Consider the following 20,027-nt stretch of genomic DNA (forward strand, 5'->3'; position numbering starts at 1 on the left):
CATTAGAATTTCTGAGCATTATTTAAAGATCAGGAGGAGGGTTGCGTGGCCCACCGAGGTTTCTTCCATTACGTTCTCATCTCTAAGGTGGATATTGTCCCAAATCAGAATGAAATGGTAGAAATAACCCAGGTCTTGGAGGCTGGGTTTGAATCCTGTTCCTCCATTTACTAGTTGTTAAACTTGGACAGGTTAGTTAATCTCTCTGAGGCTCCTTTTCCTGGTTTGTAAGTTGGGCAAGTAGAACCAGATGGTAATGCAGGTCTGACCTTCTGCCTTTAAACTGTACTGACCTACCCATACATCACATAGTCCATGTAAGAGGAAGTTTTGGATGCCCTCGCCATGTTCACATCTCCTCTTACTCCCCTACTTTTTCACATCATTGTTTTTTGATCACCCTATTTTTTCTGTGTTTGCCTGACTCCTTTCCTTCTGGCTCTGTCTCCACTATTGGCTCAGGGCTTCCCTCTCATGCTTGAAGAATGGTTTTGCTTCTTTAGTGTTTTCACTTTCAGTACACTCACAGGCGTACTTTTTGATACCCTTTTTCTCCATTGTCAGTAGGCGTTTTTGGCTGAGGTTTTCTTCCAGGGAATGGAGAAGAAGGAAACGATTTCTGCACATTGATAAGAAGATGCTGTTGAAGCACTCTCATTGAAATCAACTCTAATTAGGAAATTTTAGGACCTAACCTCAAATCAGTTTGTAGTCTTCCAACATACAGATGTGGAGACTGCACATTTCTGAGTGGGTCCTTACCCTTTCAAGATATAGTCCCGGGAATCCACCCTGGTACCTCCCAGCTTGGCTGCCCTCCCACCAGTTTCCCCCGATCCCCTCCAGAGCTGCCAGAAGGCTATATAAGAATTAAAACAAACTATGTTTATGAAGTACTCACAGCATTGTCCGCTACGAACTAAATATGAAAATGCTAAATTCTTTTATTCCTTAGGAATGAGGATTATGGCCTGCGTGAGCTGCTTGAGCGTGGTAGCCTAGTGTCCGGGACAGGGCTGGTGAGAGGAGTAAGACATTCATGAGGAATGTAGACAATGGTGGGTCTCATTGCTTCATTGTTGCTTCCAACTCATTAGTTCTGAGATGGTCCTACTTCCCAAATGATAAAAAGATGATACATACCCAGTGCCCATCAGCTGTACACTAGGGATGGGATTATACTGCCGTGAGCATACTGATTTTTTTCTCCCACAATCCCTTTCATCTGAATTGTCTCCACAATCATTTTCTCCATTGCATTCCAACTTGCTCGCAATGCAGCGACCTAGTCAAGAAACAGCAACATTGACAACAAATGATCATTTAAGAAAGTATTTGCTGATTTGAAACATGAGTACTTTAAATTTCAAGGGAAGGTTGAAGGCAAGTTTTCATTATTTTTGATAAAAAATTAGGAAATATGGAAATGGAATGACAAACTGATGTTTTCCCTTATTTTTTAGGATTACAAGAGTCAGGATATAATTATTTAGTCACTGTTGAGCTCATTGTCTTAAATAAGGGAAATAATTCTAGAATCCCATTACCATTACAGTGAGCTTGCTGCAGAAATCATCTTCTGTAGGAGAAAATTAACAATAGGCTCAGAATTTTTTTTGATTCAGGATAACAGACTCAAGGTCACTGTTTTTTCCAAAAAAACTATAATTTCACACACACACGTCTACTGGTACACATAACAACGTGGCTGAATGTCTGAAATTTTATGTTGGGTGAAATAAGCCCGACACAGAAGAGTCATGCCGTTTGAATCCTTTATCTGATGTTCAACAACAAGGAGGGAGATTAACTGGAAAGAGGAAAGCAGGAACTTTTTGGGTTTATGGAGATTTTCTGTACCTTGATTGGGGATTGTTTTCATGGGTGTATATATTTGTCAAAATCAAATTGCACACTTACTATCAGTGTATTTTACTATACATAATTATTACATATTTTAATGTAGATATTCACTGTTTATGATTACTGTTAATAATTGTTTCACTGCATATAATTTACTATATCTAATTATTTTATTTGGACAAATTAAATGCCTAGGTACTACGGTATTAGGTAGCAGTTTGAGTGAATTTAGATAATAGTACCAACTCCATGTACCCAGACAATTCCCTTCCTTTTTAAACTCGATGAATTTCATAAGGATCCTAGGAATCAGTATGTGCCTGTATATTACTGAACTTGAAATGGTTTATGTACAATGACAGATAGCCCGCCTCCTGCCCCTCAGCCTCTTGCCTATAGTCAGGGATGCTGGCATCTGTACCATTATGTACAGGTCTCACGACAATGATTAAATGTTTTACTCAGGATTATCTGGTTACCTATTTTAAATTGTGATCAACATCTCACTACAGCTATGCATGACTATTTGGACTAACTGAAATGCTTGGGGAAATTGGGTATTCTATTGAATTAAATTTTTGTACTAATAGGGAGTTCCCCAGAAAGTACTTAGTTTTTTGGTTAATAACATTCAGTAAGAAGGTAGAATGTAATGAAAGTAATTAAGTCCTCCTTTGATTATTCAAAATCTTGTATCGAGACCATTATTATAGTTCTGAGCATCATAAACATACAAGACTGAAAATACAGAGGGAATTGAATTCCTGTCATTCCCAAGATATAACCTGAAAGACGCTCTGTTTTTAAAACAGCACATCTCTAGTTTTTCTGTTTGCTTTTCTTAGGGCAGAGCAGAATGGGTAATTTAGTATGCAATAGAGATGATTTTCCTAAAGAAAAAGAAAGGACAAATATGACAGTTTTTAAAAGTTTTGAACCTAGCACTCACAAATTTGAACAAAAGCTAATTTTTGATACAGTTACATTAAAAAGTATCCCATTTTATCAGGTGGAGATAGGGGTACACATGTAAGGTACAGTTCTCATTAACCTAGGTTTGTGAGCAGGGTACCAGATATGTTAGGAATTCAATTATTCATTTGGTACTTCCAGGGATATTAGAGAGGATTTATTAGCAAGGGTAGGGATGAAAGCAAGAGGAATTCTCTTCAGTGATGTTTAGGAATGGGTGGCAGGAGTGATATAGGTCTGTGATGGGACGGAGCTGAGAATGATTCCAGACCTTGGAAACACAATGGAATAGGAAGCACAAGGGGAGAGAGATTGTAAGCCATAAATATATCCTATACCAAAGGAATGGGAAAAATGAAGGGAAATTTGGATAGTACAGGATTTGTAGAAGTCAGCATGCTTTAGCCAGCACATGCATATATATACTTACACCTGGAACTATGTAGTCATTTGAATGGTACATGATTTTCCTATTTACTTGAACTGATTTGTGTTACTACAATGGTATATTATTTTTATAACTAGTTGCAAATTCTCATCTTTATGCTTAAAGTTACAACTTTGAGAGAGGAGTTGGCATAGTGCATGGGGATTATCCTCATGGGTACTTCTCAAAGATCCATGTATACATTAAAGTAATATATTCAGTCTTGGGGGACTCTGAAGATGCAATCATGAGAGAGGAAAGGAAAGATAGACATTTTTTGATGTTGTTGTTAATTGAGCCAAACATCATTCTGAATATCCTGAGTCAGACAAATAATGGTCCATTCAACACTGTATTCCCTTTCAGAGTGGCATTAGTGGATGTTTCTAGGAGAGCACAGTGGTATATCATCTTCAGTGGAATATTTAACAACCAATAGGCCATGGTACAACTCAGTCAGAATGGATTCCAACCATATTTGTGCCAGGGATTAGCTGGTTAGTGGTTGGATCCTAGGAAGATCTAGAGATTCTTGGTCAAGGGATCTGGACAGTAGGGCAGAGGTCACTATGAGACCTCAGGGTAGCAGCTGCTTACCCACCATTACAGATGTATTTCAACAGTTCAGTTTCTATCACTAGTTATGGACATATTGCTGATGAACTAGAGACCAGCTGTGCCTATACCACTAACTTTCCTGAACTCCCTCATTATGAATTGTTAGCTCATTGATGTATCTAAAGCCTTCTCAACCTTGTGGATATTTCTGGCCTAAACAAAGCTCTTTTGTAATAAATCTCATAGATTTATCATCTATTGAATAAAAGAGTTCTTCCCGGTAATCTGTTCTAAAAACTATCCTTCATGGTTCAAATAGTTGTGCTTCAGTTCTAAATTTTTATCTTAATATTCTGGTTCTAATGTTAAGGTCTGCATTACCCTGAGCCATTGCCATCAAGATTTTTCTTATATTCCCTCTTTTGTCAATATGTGACATGACCTTATTTTTGTAGGCATAATGTCTATCTCCCGACCCATGTCCCACCCTCACATCTCAGGTTTGGGGGATGAGGTACAGAGGGAAAACCCTGACACCAGCATTCCTGCCTGACATTCAGAAAAGATTGGCAAAGCTGAAGGCAGCAAGCAAGGAGTAAGAAGAGAGAAACATTAGACCCAGGTCTGGGGTCAGTTTTCTATAGGAATTTGAAATCTGCTATTTAGTTCTAAATACTTTTCAGTGTATCTCAGAGTATACAGAAATGATGGGATTTTATTCATCTGAACTCTAATTTTAACTTTAAAGTGACTATTTATATAAGAAATCAGTGAACTATGGCCCATGGATGAAAACTGACCTGCCACTTGCTCTTGTAAATAAAATTCTGTTGGAACACAGCCATGCTCAATTGTTTATCTACTGTCTATGGCAGCTTTGATGCTAAGATGCCAGAGTTGAACAGCTGCTGCATAGACTGTATGGCCAGCAAAGCCTAAAATATTTGGCATCTGGACCTTTCCTGAAAAAGTGTGTAGAAATCTCATCTAGACTGTTCAAATTGTTGAGCTTTGGAGAGCCATTAATTAGCAAGAGAATACATAGATTAAGTGGTATATTCAAAATTTGATTATAATCTAATGATACTTAAATTTAAAAATTTACAATTTTCTGAATGAGAATTGTACTTGAACTTTAAAAAGTTTGAAGTTTGAAATGGTTGCCACCATTTAAATCATTTTCAACCTCCTCTTCTGACAATTACCTTTGGAGTCATTCAATGGACCACACCAGAAAATTTGTCACATCATCTCTAGTCATCCCATTGACATACTATCTTAGCTTCAATATTCTTATCTTAATAAACTATATTAAAATTTTAAAACTCTGTCACCCCTTTTCAATTGCTTATTCTAGATTTGTGCTTCTTAATAACCAATTTTTTTTTTTTTTTTTGCGGCACGCGGGCCTCTCACTGTTGCGGCCTCTCCCGTCGCAGAGCACAGGCTCCGGACGCGCAGGCTCAGTGGCCATGGCTCACTGTCCCAGCCGCTCCGCGGCATGTGGGATCCTCCCGGACCGGGGCACGAACCCGTGTCCCCTGCATCTGCAGGCGGACTCTCAACCACTGCGCCACCAGGGAAGCCCTAGCCAATTTTTAAAAGTATCTGCCTCTTCCTCCGTTTCCTTCTCCTCATTCTCTTCTTACTGCTGTATCACAGTGTAGGAACCTGGGAGTCGTACTTGATGAGCAAATGAATCAAATAAGTGGTCAAGATGATTATAGCTTGAAAGCTGTAATTTTACACATGAATAGCATGTAATTGGTAGCATAACACCCCTGTCCCCACAGGCTTAAAATATGGTGGGACTTCTCTATCATGACTTTCACTGGGAGTCAATTGGAATAAATTTATTTAGTCATTTTTAATGAAGACTGAACATTTTCCAAAAGTACATTACCACTGTCACAGCGGAACTTATTCTTGCAGTCAACCTCTTCAATTTTGCAGAGCTTAGAAGGGATGCATGGTTGAAAGGTCATGAGGGGCTCAGTACATGGTTGTCCTCCAAACTGACTGGGGCGCAAGATGGACCTAACTTTAAACTGAAAGAAAAGGAGAGAAAGGTGAGTAACTGAGGCTGGGTCAAAGCCAAAAACTATCTAAGAAAACTGGGCTTCTCAATCACAGTAGTGATTTTTCCTATAGTGGCGTTTGCTGAATTAAATAATGACTTTTTCCAGTTCTATTATTGTGTGTCCTTAGGGAAGTCAATACTTTTTGGGTCTCACTTTTCCAACCTGTAAAATGAGGAACTGGGACAAAAGATTTCTTAAGATTTCTAACTCTGAAATCATATGATTCTAAATTGAATAGAAATCAAATGCACACATATTTACTGAGCGTGTCCTGAGTGCAATAAATCTTCCAGGTAATAACAGTAGCTCTTTTATTCCTCAAAGATAGTGTGACGTGATAAATGTGAAAGGATTTGGGGGCTCTTTTGCATGAGGAAGTCACCATGGAAACCAGGGCTGACACATTCTCCACACTTTAGAAGATTTTAAACAGGCAGTAGTAAAACAAAGAGTCAGAGAGGGAAAGAGATAGGACAGGATTAAAAAGTACTGACTTTGAAGTCAGAAAAATCCAAGTTCGAAATGTAGTCTTCTATTCATTAGTGGTGTATTCTTGGGCAAATTACTTAACCCCTAATGAGCTGTCACTTCCTCATCTATAAAATGGGTAGAAAAACAATGTGATGTGAAGTTTGAATAAGGTGATGTATGTAAAGGGCGTAGAACAATTTCTCTCAGAGAGCGGGTGCTCCAATAATGAGTTTTGTCTACTTCCCTAATGTCTGAATGCTTAGCCCCTGACCTGACTGGGGTTCACATGGGCCAGTGTCCTTACAGGAATGAGCTTGAGATGGGTAAATATTGCAGCTGGGAACAATAAACAAATAGAGGGACTTTCCCATGGGGAGAGGGATGTTAGAGGAAAGGCAAGGAGTCATTTTAATTAATGCCCCTCATTTCTGTCTGATTTTAAACCTTGGACTGAAATCCCCATTTTTTAGCACTTGTTTTTGCTTTGTGAGCTCTCAGAGGGCACAGGCAGTGGAATTCAGAGCTGGGCGAGTGCAATACCAATTCTGGGGGGTAGAACATTGTTTTTGGTGTTCACATGACAATAAACCATGCAAAATGAATCCTCCTTCCCCCCCCCAACATGTTGCTAAATGGAATTTTCCTTCAGTGGAAGCTGGGACAGTTCATTTTCAAATATTGAAGAAATTCAGCATTTCTATGACTGTTGAGTCTGTCAGGGAATTCGAGAATTTTACTGTGATTCCGACTTCCTGAATACACCCACATATCACCTACCTGTTTTTCAACACAAGGGTCACAGTCTGACCACGGTCCATAATCTCCCAGGAGGCAATTGATAGGACAAGTTTGCCAGTTACATTCTCTGGTCTCCTGCTTGGTGCAAAGCTGGTCGCAAAAGTTTTCCAGATAGTACTGATTCACAACGATGTATCTGTAACAGTGAGGAAAAAGCTGCTTAGAATGAGTGTATTCATTGTGGCTCCAGCTCCATAAGAAAAAGATCATTGACTCAATTACAGTGAATACAAGGAAAGAAGGTTTTCATGGAAAATCAGGCAGTGTGCCATATGTGCAATTCTTACCACTTACTGGAACTCAGCACTGGGTCCATAATTTGTTGGGCCCTGTGCAAAATGGAAACGGGGGGTGCCTCACGTTCAAAGCTTATTAAGAATTTCAAGAAAATGACTGCAGAGCATTAAGCCAAGCACAGAGCCCTTCTCAGTGTGCGGTCCTGTGTGACTGCACAGGTCACACGTCCATGAAGCTGGCCCTGACTGAATTCCTGGAAGGGACTGAAAGGGAAAGAAAAGGAAGAAGAAAGTTTCTGCAAATTGCTTAAAAGATGACAACACAGGGTGATAAATACAATGATTGTGATAGAGCCAGAGTGCCGTGGGCCCAAAGAGTAAGGGAGAAAGTGACATGAGAGATACATTTTGAAAAATTCATGTGAATTTCCCAGGCAAGAAAGGGAAGGGCATTCAGAAGGAAGATCATGTGCAAAGATTAGAGGTGGAGAGTATGACACGTCCGTGAAGGGACTTGTGGGACGGACCTGAGAAGTGCATAATTGAGAGGGATGGAATATATTGTACTTTATTTGGTAGGCAGTAGAGAGCTACTGAGGGACTCTTGAGTAGAGAAGTATTATAAACAAATCTGTTCTTACATCCTTCGTGGATGGTTTATTGGGGCAGTCAGTTGGTGATTTAATGACACTCACACTACATATGTAAAAATAGTTTTCTAACATAGATCTCAAAAAAGTGCTATAACAGTTAAAACACATTAAATATATGCCTTTCTCCTCCAAGTCATGTGTGCATCTTCATGGACTAGAAATATCTAACAGATTTAAAGAAACTGTGGGGGATGAGTAGTCTGAATTGATGAAAAGGCTGAATTATTAAATGTTATCAAGTAAACACAGTTTCTTGCCTACTGGTCCATGACAACAATCAAGCTAATAGGTAGCAGTGCTGATCAATTGAGGTCCTGTTAGACTCAGTTGAATGAGTAGAAAATTCTCTATAATTAACTCTTTAACTGTAGGCAAGCAGAGTTATGTGCTGATTGAAAAAAAGCCTAAGTAGTGATTCTAAGTAAGTTAGTCAACTGAAAATATTGCACAGATTCTTAATTAAATTTCTTTGAAACACCTCAATTTTCGTGGAGAACAAAAGTAGACTCCATTTCAACCTTATGTGGAAAAGACCTCAAATTCCATCCAAATTCATGAATTCTTTTCAGAATTAAAAAAAAATTGGATTATAGTCTGTAAAAGTTATACTTTTAGATATATTTTTTTCCCATCACTTAGTGTGGCACTTTTGATTTTGCTAACCCTGTCCTTGAGGTTTTACAGGGTACAAAGAAAAGCTACAAAGTCCACACCCACCTCTGTCTGGTCTGGGTTCCAGAATTACAGGTTTTTGAGCAGCTGGACCACTGAGTCCATGGGTAATGATCACAGAAACAGGCTTGGCCCTTGTCAATCAGAGCACTCAGCAGGATGAAATATAAGATGGAGTGTCTGGCCATGCCTGGAGAGCCTCCAGACCCTGAAAAGAAATGATATAAAACATACCAAACATCTGTGAGGTAAAACTTTATAGGTCATTCTCAGTTACAACCTCAAATATGATCTTAGAAAACATCTTGCCTTCCTTAAGGCAAAGTAACACCTGTAAATTCACATGCTTATGAGTATAAATGTTATTTCTAAAGATTTTTAGGTTGGACATTCCCATAGTTACAAACCCCAGTACTAGTAAGTTTCTCTGAACTGTCAGTGATAGGCTACAAGACAAACTATGTAGTATATATTTGTATCTCATTTCATTCCTAAATGGAAATTTTTATGTAGTCTTATACTTTTCAAAATAACTGCTTATTGTGTGTGGACAGTGCCCTCAAGTACTACCTAGTACTACCTTTCTGTTTTTCATACTTTTCTGGGCCTGGGGAAGGACTTTGGAACCCTTCTTTTTGAAGCTCTATTTACTTTTCTGGCACCTTGGAAGCTTGTTAAAGAGAGTTCACTGTCCAACTATCTCTAGTTTTAGAGTCATAGAAGTTAGAGCTGGAACGGATCTTTGAAACCTTCAGATTAAACTCCCTCATTTTATGGATGATGAGACGGAGGCTTAAGCAGGAACGGTAAGGTTGAGACTACATGACAAGTAACAGCCCAAGACTCCTCATTCTTGGATGAGATGCATTCCTTCATTGAATTTCTAATAACGCTAACTAGTGTTCCTGGAGCATCTAGATGCTTGGAACTCCACTACCCAGAACACAAGAGGGTTTATTCAGATGTGGCTGAATGCCAGAGAAAACTTGGACCAGTGGTTCCTCATGTGCTGTGGAGCCTTGAGGATCTGTGTGTTATTGGATGGAAATTGCAAAACCGTTATCTGCCCTCCCAATATTGCCATTTTGATTTTTGTATCTCTAACAAAACACACAACATGGTTAAATATGTACAGAAAATGCTGCTGTAATTAGTATAGTAACTTCCATTTAAAGAAATATTAATAGAACGCCATTCACCTAATTTCTCTGTGTCTCAGTTTTATTATCCATAAAATAGGGATAATACTTTTACCTTCTTCATAAGACTTTTGTTAGGATTCAGTAAGAAGAAAATTCATGTAAAGTGCTTAGAACAATCCTTGGTATAGAATCATCACTCAATAAATATTAGTTTTTCAAAAGAGTAGTAACAATTGAGTGTTTCAAAGTTAATTGTAGCTATCGGTCATGAATTTTTCAAAATAATGGGCTCCTCAAAATTACAGCAAGAATCTTGTGAAAATTGAAAATATGTTTTGATGTTAAATAAGACTATTCATGTTTAACATGATTTAGAAATATGGCTTTAGTTACTTTTCAGCTTACAAATAAAATCAGATCCCTGACCATCTTTTTTGAAATTACAATTTCCCACCAGTGTTTCCTATCCTCCTTCACTGCTTTATTTTTCTCTGTCATTCATACCTTCCTAATATATAAAGTACTATGTAATTTAAATAAATATCTCCTCTTTCCTTTCTCCTTCTTCACTAAAATATGAACACCATGACAGTTGATCTTTTTTGTCTGTTTTTTCATTTCAGCATTTAGAAGAATGAGAGCAAGCATACCACGCAAAGAATAAATGTTGTAGAATTGAGTCTAGGAAACAGTTTAGAAACGGGTTTTGATGAAATCTGAATAATGTAATTTAAGTCCATAATTACAGCCACTTCTGTAATATTATTCTCAAAATTTCTGCCAGATTAAGTATATTTCATAGACTAGAAATGAATTTGTCTGTTCAGTTGTCACCCATTGTTTCAGCAAGAGTGATAGTTTGTAGCATAACTGGTTTATTTCTAGTTTGTTGTAATAGTTGATTGAAATAAAAAACTAGATCTCTTGAGATTCAAATTTATTTTTAGAACACCATAATATATTAAGTTAGTCTGCCTCTTATTTATTTGATAATATTTATTGTGTTCTAAAATATATAGAAATGCATGAAGAAGAAAATTAAGATGATTTATTATATAACCAGAAAAATTCTGCTAACATTTAAAAAATACATATAATATATGCCTGCATTTGAAAAGTTTAAAAAGAACAGAAAGAAAAATGTAACACCTGAGATCTCTTCTACCTATAGCCAGAACCTCTTCCTACACATAATCACTTTTCTCTTTTTATAGGTAGAAAATGGAGGGAAAATTCTTCCACACATTCCCTTACACATATACATGTATGCATGTTCTTTAAATATATATACAAAAAAGAAGTATGATGTATATTACTCTGTACTTTGTTTTTCACTTCACAGTATACTGTAAAGATATTTCCATATTAATAGATGTATATCTACTTCAATTTTTTCCCTTAGCATTCTCTTTTTTTTTTTTTTTTTGCGGTACGCGGGCCTCTCACTGTTGTGGCCTCTCCCGTTGCGTAGCGCAGGCTCAGCGGCCATGGCTCACGGGCCCAGCCGCTCCGCGGCATGTGGAATCTTCCCGGACCGGGGCCCGAACCCGTGTCCCCTGCATCGGCAGGCGGACTCTCAACCACTGCGCCACCAGGGAAGCCCCCTAGCATTCTTTTTTTAAAAAATTTTATTTATTTATTTGGCTGCATTGGGTCTTTGTTGCTGCACTTGGGCTTTCTCTAGTTGCGGTGAACAGGGGCTACTCTTTGTTTCAGTGCATGGTCTTCCCATTGCGGTGGCTTCTCTTGTTGCAGAGCACGGGCTCTAGGCATGCGGGCTTCAATAGTTGCTGCCGGTGAGCCCTAGAGTGCACGGGCTTCAGTAGTTGCGGTGTGTGCGCTCAGTAGTTGTGGCACATGGGCTCAGTAGTGGTGGCTCACAGGCTCTAGAGCACAGGCTCAGTAGTTGTTGTGCAGGGGCTTAGTTGCTCCATGGCATGTGGGAATCTTCCTGGACCAGGGATTGAACCCGTGTACCGTGCATTGGCAGACATATTCTTTTTTTTTTAGATGTTGGGGATAGGAGTTTATTAATTAATCAATTTATTTTTGCTGTGTTTGGTCTTCGTTTCTGTGCAAGGGCTTTCTCTAGTTGTGGCAAGCGGGGGCCACTCTTCATCGCGGTGCATGGGCCTCTCACTATCGCGGCCTCTCTTGTTGCGGAGCATAGGCTCCAGACACGCAGGCTCAGTAGTTGTGGCTCACGGGCCTAGTTGCTCCACGGCATGTGGGATCCTCCCAGACCAGGGCTCGAACCCATGTCCCCTGCATTAGCAGGCAGATTCTCAACCACTGCGCCACCAGGGAAGCTCTGGCAGGCATATTCTTAACCACTGTGCCACCAGGGAAGTCCTATCTACTTCATTATTATTATTATTATTATTATTATTATTATTATTATTATTATTATTATTATTATTATTTGTGATACGCAGGCCTCTCACTGTTGTGGCCTCTCCTGTTGCGGAGCACAGGCTCCGGACGCGCAGGTCCAGCGGCCATGGCTCACGGGCCCAGCTTGCTCTGCGGCATGTGGGATCTTCCCGGACCGGGGCATGAACCCGTGTCCCCTACATCGGCAGGCGGACTCTCAACCACTGCGCCACCAGGGAAGCCCTACTTCATTATTTTTAATGACTGCATAGTTTTATACTGTATAGATGTATTATACTGAACTTAACCATTATTCTAACTGTAGACTTTTAGTATACATACATAATGCAATAAACATCTTTATATTTTAGCATACTTTTGTAGTATATCCATGGGACCAACAAATATTCCTAGCAGTAGAATGACTCAGTCAAATGATGTAAATTTTTAAATGTTGATAGATTTTGCCAAATTGCCCTACTGAAATATGGCTCCCTCAAAAGTCTCAGAGGATGAGTTAAAATTATATTTTAATATGTTTACTTTATGTTTTTTTATTTGGATGAAAGGATACTTCAGTTAAAAAAATGAGTCTCCTCATTTTATAAATCTTCATTCAAGCCAAGAGTTTGAGATCAGATATAAGAATTGTTTCCCCACAAAAAAATTTTTTTCTCCAATATGCTCAGAAGTTAGAGCATTTCTTCATAATAAATCAGTAAGCATTTAAAATTTTTTTAAATTTTTAATTGAAGTATAGTTGAACTACAATGTTGTGTTAGTTTCTGGCATACAGCAAAGTGATTCAGTTATACATAAACTGAAAAAAATATATATATATATATATTTACTCTTTTTCAGATTCTTTTCCATTATGGTTTATTACAGGATATTGAGTATAGTTGCCTGGGCTATACAGTATGACCTTGTTGTTTATCTACTTTATATATAGTAGTTTGTATCTGCTAATCCCAATTTCCTAATTTATCCCTCACCTACCCTTTTTCCCCTTGGGTAACCATAAGTTTGTTTTCTATGTCTGTAAGTTTGTTTTTGGTTTGTAAATAAGTTCATTTGTATCATATTTTAGATTCCACATATAAGTGATATCATAGGGTATTTGTCTTTCTCTTTCTGACTTACTTCACTTAGTATGTAAGTCAGTAAGCATTTTTAAACTGTCTTACAAGCTCAGAGAAAACTGCTAGAATAAAAGCAACTAAATCCCCTGACATATGGCTGAATATACCCTTCAATTTAAAATGGAATTGACACACATTTGAGTATCCATTGAGTGAGATAAAAAGAAACAGAATTCATTATCATTGTCTGGGGAGGGTAGAGAGAAACTGAAGATGCTCCCCATGATTTTTATCCAAGCTTTTTTATCCAACTCATAAGATAAGCTGCTACGGCCCTAAGCTATTTCAATCATAAAAAAGAGAGGCTCCTTTAAAGACCACTGCACTTGCCTGCCAATTTTATTTCACTGGTATGTAACTCACATTTTCTGGTTTTCTTCAGCAGCACAGAACCATAGACTTTGGGACAAGAGTGTCCAGAAATTAGGCTGTGATCAGACCAAATACATAGTATGAGTCCTATACCCTATACATCAGACCCAAGTTGAGATTGGTTTTCAACTCTCTTCAGGGCCCTTGGGAGCTTAGGCTCCTAAACAATGTGAAGTTTCCCTGTTAATCACTAGACAGACCACCACCCCATCCCCCCACCCCCAAATTGGGATCTTCTCATATAGAAACTGCTTCAGCAAGGAAACGTAAAAGAGGGGTTTTTGTTGTTGTTTGTTTTTCTTATTAAATTTTGAACAGATAGATATTTTCCAGAATAATTCAATTGTAGAGAAAACAAATTCTTAAAGTATTTTTTGGAATCAGCATGTAAACAATAGGTAGAAGTTGAATTACAAGAGATTACCAGTTCTCAATTCTCAGCAAATGCTATCTGTTTTAACTTCCAAAAGCTTGAAAAATATAGGTGGATTTTATTCCAATTATAATCAAAAACTGCAAGAACAGAACTCATGTAAAATATTCTGATCTCTTCTTTGGCTATAGTATTCTGAGACAATTTGGAAAATGCTAAAATGAAGATGGTAATGCCAAAGCTTCTTATTTGAGGAGATGCTAATAAAAGAGCTAATTGGTTCTCTTTTTATAACATTTTATTGTTATAAGGAAAAATTGTTTTATGTTAAAATGATAATTTTCATTCAAATAAAGAGAATTATTTCTCTTATTTTTTTATTAGCATAGCCCAGCATCTAGTATCAAATGCTTCCTTATTTATTAATTTTCAACATCTCTAGGCATTTTGGAGATATCCAAAATTTCATGCAGGCATTATACCCATTACCATACAATTTTCTTATAAACATGGAACAAAAAGAACGTTCAGTGAATAGAGGAAGATAGTTATGAAAAATCTTCCACTGCAGTAACATAGTAGAAGAGCAGCAGTCTGCAGTTTTCTCATAATTGTCATCCCCTCTTGAACTCTAAAAATTAGTGATCCCATTGACCCATTGAAGATGGCTTTTGTGAGCACTTGGGGAATTCTAGCACAGGATGAAATCCATTTTATTCTGACCTGCCACCTTCCACGTCCTTGACTTCCATGAATGATTTGTCCCTAAGGCAGTTCAGCACATCTTACCCGACAGGTTCAGAGGATGCTCTAGTTTGCCCCCAACTGCAGGTTCTTCCTTTCCATCTTCTTGTAAATGTCTTGAATCTCTTATTTCTTATTTTTTCCTTCCACACATGCCCTGGAAGCTCAAGAAATTATATTTACCACTGCTAGGGCAGGCTGGGGCGTTCTGGCACATGACTAGTCTTTGGCTAAACGGTATGTTTGTTTTACTTTTAACTGTAGATTAGCTCATAGAAAAACTTGATTTCACCAAGGCAGCTCTCTGGAAGGACACTTCTTTAAGAAATATAAATATTTTGGTTCTTGTGAGAATTAAGCAAAATCGTTATATCTTATATTAAAAGAAAGACAAATGGCTGTAAGCTCTTATGTTTTTTCATGCATGAAAGGGTAAGTTTGTTAGAAACATTATATACGATTTTGAAATATTAAGAATACAAAGGAGATCATTATGTCACTCACCTTAAACAGAGTTTGTGGTATCCAGGGAACTAATCTGCAATGGCTAAGGAAACAATAGGTACTCACAGTGAAAAGAGTTTATAAGACAATCCAAACAAGTCTTTTTTCCCCATTGCTAACTAACACAAGGTCATGTCCCAGAGATCTAACAACACCTAGAGTGCTGTTAAAATAAACATTCCCTAGAAACTCTGGACTTTGCAAATGATCACTTAAATCAGCAGTAACCCTGCAACTCTTCAGAGTGAGATATTGCACAGGGTCCTGATTTTTCAATGATTTTCCCATTCAAGTAATATTGTAATGGGTATTGCTACTGAAAAGTTTCTGACTTCATTTCCAAAAACTTTTAGAATAAATTGTTTAAAATTGCCTTCCCCCTTTAGGAATTTGTCCATTTAATTTAAAAAATATAGATTTTTTTCTAATTATATAATATTTATTGAGAAAGATTTAGAACATGTGGAAAAGTATGAAGAGGAAAAGTAAAATCATTTTTTATAAACAAACAAAACCACTATTGATATTTGGAGTAAATACTTCCAGTCATATAATATGTATGTGTCTCTCTGTGTAAGTATACACATTCAAAGGAATGTGTGTGTGTGTGTATATATATATATATATATATATATATATATATATATATATATAACATGATGTATAATTTTGTGACAGCATATATATATTTACATCTTTATTGGAGTATAATTGCTTTACAATGGTGTGTTAGTTTCTGCTTTATAACAAAGTGAATCAGTTATACATATACATATGTTCCATATCTCTTCCCTCTTGGGTCTCCCTCCCTCCCACCCTCCCTATCCCACCACTCCAGGCAGTCACAAAGCACAAAGCACCTGTGCTATGCGGCTGCTTCCCACTAGCTATCTACCTTACGTTTGGTAGTGTATATATGTCCATGCCTCTCTCTCGCTTTGTCACAGCATACCCTTCCCCCTCCCCATATCCTCAAGTCCATTCTCTAGTAGGTCTGTGTCTTTATTCCTGTCTTACCCCTAGGGTCTTCATGACTTTTTTTTCTTAAATTCCATATATATGGGTTAGCATACGGTATTTGTCTTTCTCTTTCTGACTTACTTCACTCTGTATGACAGACTCTAGGTCTATCCACCTCATTACAAAGAGCTCAATTTCATTTCTTTTTATGGCTGAGTAATATTCCATTGTATATATGTGCCACATCTTCTTTATCCATTCATCCGATGATGGACACCTAGGTTGTTTCCATCTCTGGGCTATTATAAATAGAGCTGCAAAGAATATTTTGGTACATGACTCTTTTTGAATTATGGTTTTCTCAGGGTATGTGCCCAGTAGTGGGATTGCTGGGTCATATGGTAGTTCTATTTGTAGTTTTTTAAGGAACCTCCATACTGTTCTCCATAGTGACTGGATCAATTTACATTCCCACCAACAGTGCAAGAGGGTTCCCTTTTCTCCACACCCTCTCCAGCATTTGTTGTTTCTAGATATTTTCATGATGGCCATTCTGACTGATGTGAGATGATATCTCATTGTAGTTTTGATTTGCATTTCTCTAATGATTAATGATGTTGAGCATTTTTTCATGTGTTTGTTGGCAGTCTGTATATCTTCTTTGGAGAAGTGTCTGTTTAGGTCTTCTGCCCATTTTTGGATTCGGTTGTTTGTTTTTTTGTTATTGAGCTGCATGAGCTGATTATAAATTTTGGAGATTAATCCTTTGTCAGTTCCTTCATTTGCAAATATTTTCTCCCATTCTGAGGGTTGTCTTTTGGTCTTGTTTATGGTTTCCTTTGCTGTGCAAAAGCTTTGAAGTTTCATTAGGTCCCATTTGTTTATTTTTGTTTTTATTTCCATTTCTCTAGGAGGTGGGTCAAAAAGGATCTTGCTGCGATTTATGTCCTAGAGTGTTCTGCCTATGTTTTCCTCTAACAGTTTGATAGTGTCTGTCCTTACATTTAGGTCTTTAATCCATTTTGAGCTTATTTTTGTGTACGGTGTTAGGGAGTGATCTAATCTCATACTTTTACATGTACCTGTCCAGTTTTCCCAGCACCACTTATTGAAGAGGCTGTCCTTTCTCCACTGTATATTCCTGCCTCCTTTATCAAAGATAAGGTGACCATATGTGTGTGGGTTTATCTCTGGGCTTTCTATCCTGTTCTATTGATCTATCTTTCTGTTTTTGTGCCAGTACCATACTGTCTTGATTACTGTAGCTTTGTAGTATAGTCTGAAGTCAGGGAGCCTGATTCCTCTAGCTCCGTCTTTTGTTCTCAAGATTGCTTTGGCTCTTCAGGGTCTTTTGTGTTTCCATACAAATTGTGAAATTTTTTGTTCTAGTTCTGTGAAAAATGCCAGTGGTAGTTTGATAGGGATTGCATTGAATCTATAGATTGCTTTGGGTAGTAGAGTCATTTTCACAGTATTGATTCTTCCAATCCAAGAACATGGTATATCTCTCCATCTATTTGTATCACCTTTAATTTCTTTCATCAGTGTCTTATAATTTTCTGCATACAGGTCGTTTGTCTCCTTAGGTAGGGTTATTCCTAGATATTTTATTCTTTTTGTTGCAATGGTAAATGGGAGCGTTTTCTTGATTTCACTTTCAGACTTTTCATCATTAGTGTATAGGAATGCAAGATTTTCTGTGCATTAATTTTGTATCCTGCTACTTTACCAAATTCATTGATTAGCTCTAGTAGTTTTCTGGTAGAATCTTTAGGATTCTCTATGTATAGTATCATGTCATCTGCAAACAGTGACAGCTTTACTTCTTCTTTTCCGATTTGGATTCCTTTTATTTCCTTTTCTTCTCTGATTGCTGTGGCTAAAACTTCCAAAACTATGTTGAATAAGAGTGGTGAGAGTGGGCAACCTTGTCTTGTTCCTGATCTTAGTGGAAATGGTTTCAGTTTTTCACCATTGAGGAAAATGTTGGCTGTGGGTTTGTCACACATGGCCTTTATTATGTTGAGGAAAGTTCCCTCTATGCCTACTTTCTGCAAGGTTTTTATCATAAATGGGTGTTGAATTTTGTCAAAAGCTTTCTCTGCATCTATTGAGATGATCATATGGTTTTTCTCCTTCAATTTGTTAATATGGTATATCATGTTGATTGATTTGCGTATATTGAAGAATCCTTGCATTCCTGGAATAAACCCCACTTGATCATGGTGTATGATCCTTTTAATGTGCTGTTGGAATCTGTTTGCTAGTATTTTGTTGAGGATTTTTGCATCTATTTTCATCAGTGATATTGGCCTGCAGTTTTATTTCTTTGTGACATCCTTGTCTGGTTTTGGTATCAGGGTGATAGTGGCCTCGTAGAATGAGTTTAGGACTGTTCCTCTCTCTGCTATATTTTGGAAGAGTTTGAGAAGGATAGGTGTTAGCTCTTCTCTAAATGTTTGATAGAATTCACCTGTGAAGCCATCTGGTCCTGGGCTTTTGTTTGTTGGAACATTTTTAATCACAGTTTCAATTTCAGTGCTTGTGATTGGTCTGTTCATATTTTGTATTTCCTCCTGATTCAGTCTTAGCAGGTTGTCCATTTCTAAGAATTTCTTCCAGGTTGTCCATTTTATTGGCATAGAGTTGCTTGTAGTAATCTCTAATGATCTTTTTTATTTCTGCAGTGTCAGTTGTTACTTCTCTTTCATTTCTAATTCTATTGATTTGAGTCTTCTCCTTTTTTCTTGATGAGTCTGGCTAATAGTTTATCAATTTTGATTATCTTCTCAAAGAACCAGCTTTTAATTTTATTGATCTTTGCTATCATTTCCTTCATTTCTTTTTCATTTATTTCTAATCTGATCTTTATGATTTCTTTCCTTCTACTAACTTTGGGTTTTTTTTTGTTCTTTTTTCTCTAATTCCTTTAGGTGCCATGTTAGGTTGTTTATTCGAGATGTTTCCTGTTTTTTAAGGTAGGATTGTATTGCTATAAACTTCCCTCTTAGAACTGCTTTTGCTGCATCCCATAGATTTTGGGTCATCGTGTCTCCATTGTCATTTGTTTCTAGGTATTTTTTGGTTTCCTCTTTGATTTCTTCAGTGATCACTTCGTTATTAAGTAGTGTATTCTTTACCCTCCATGTGTTTGTATTTTTTACAGATCTTTTCCTGTAAGTGATATCTAGTCTCATACTGTTGTGGTCGGAAAAGATACTTGATAGAATTTCAATTTTCTTAAATTTACCAAGGCTTGATTTGTGACCCAAGATATGATCTATCCTGGAGAATGTTCCATGAGCACTTGAGAAAAATGTGTATTCTGTTGTTTTTGGATGGAATGTCCTATAAATATCAGTTAAATCCATCTTGTTTAATGTATCATTTAAAGCTTGTGTTTCCTTATTTATTTTCATTTTGGATGATCTGTCCATTGGTGAAAGTGGGGTGTTAAAGTCCCCTACTATGAACATGTTACTGTCGATTTCCCCTTTTATGGCTGTTAGTATTTGCCTTATGTATTGAGGTGCTCCTATGTTGGGTGCATAAATATTTACAATTGTTATATCTTCTTCTTGGATTGATCCCTTGATCATTATGTAGTGTCCTTCTTTGTCTCTTCTAATCGTCTTTATTTTAAAGTCTGTTTTGTCTGATATGAGAATTGCTACTCCAACTTTCTT

The 20,027-nt window shown here is 37.4% G+C and overlaps 1 protein-coding gene across 1 annotated transcript in view; it reads right to left on the reverse strand.

The window, feature by feature from the left end:
• C6 (complement C6) overlaps positions 1-8,919 on the reverse strand; it is an 82,850-nt gene extending 73,931 nt beyond the window's left edge. The window contains exons 1-4 of the mRNA XM_070045087.1: positions 8,777-8,919; positions 7,150-7,306; positions 5,724-5,868; positions 1,144-1,285 (exon numbers count right to left, since the gene is read on the reverse strand). Of these exons, the coding sequence (XP_069901188.1) occupies positions 1,144-1,285; positions 5,724-5,868; positions 7,150-7,306; positions 8,777-8,919 (587 nt within the window). The remainder of the gene's footprint in view (positions 1-1,143; positions 1,286-5,723; positions 5,869-7,149; positions 7,307-8,776) is intronic.
• Positions 8,920-20,027: the final 11,108 nt, after the last annotated feature.

This window comes from Globicephala melas, chromosome 3, assembly GCF_963455315.2.
Source record: "Globicephala melas chromosome 3, mGloMel1.2, whole genome shotgun sequence".
NCBI classification, from domain to species: Eukaryota; Metazoa; Chordata; class Mammalia; order Artiodactyla; family Delphinidae; genus Globicephala; species Globicephala melas.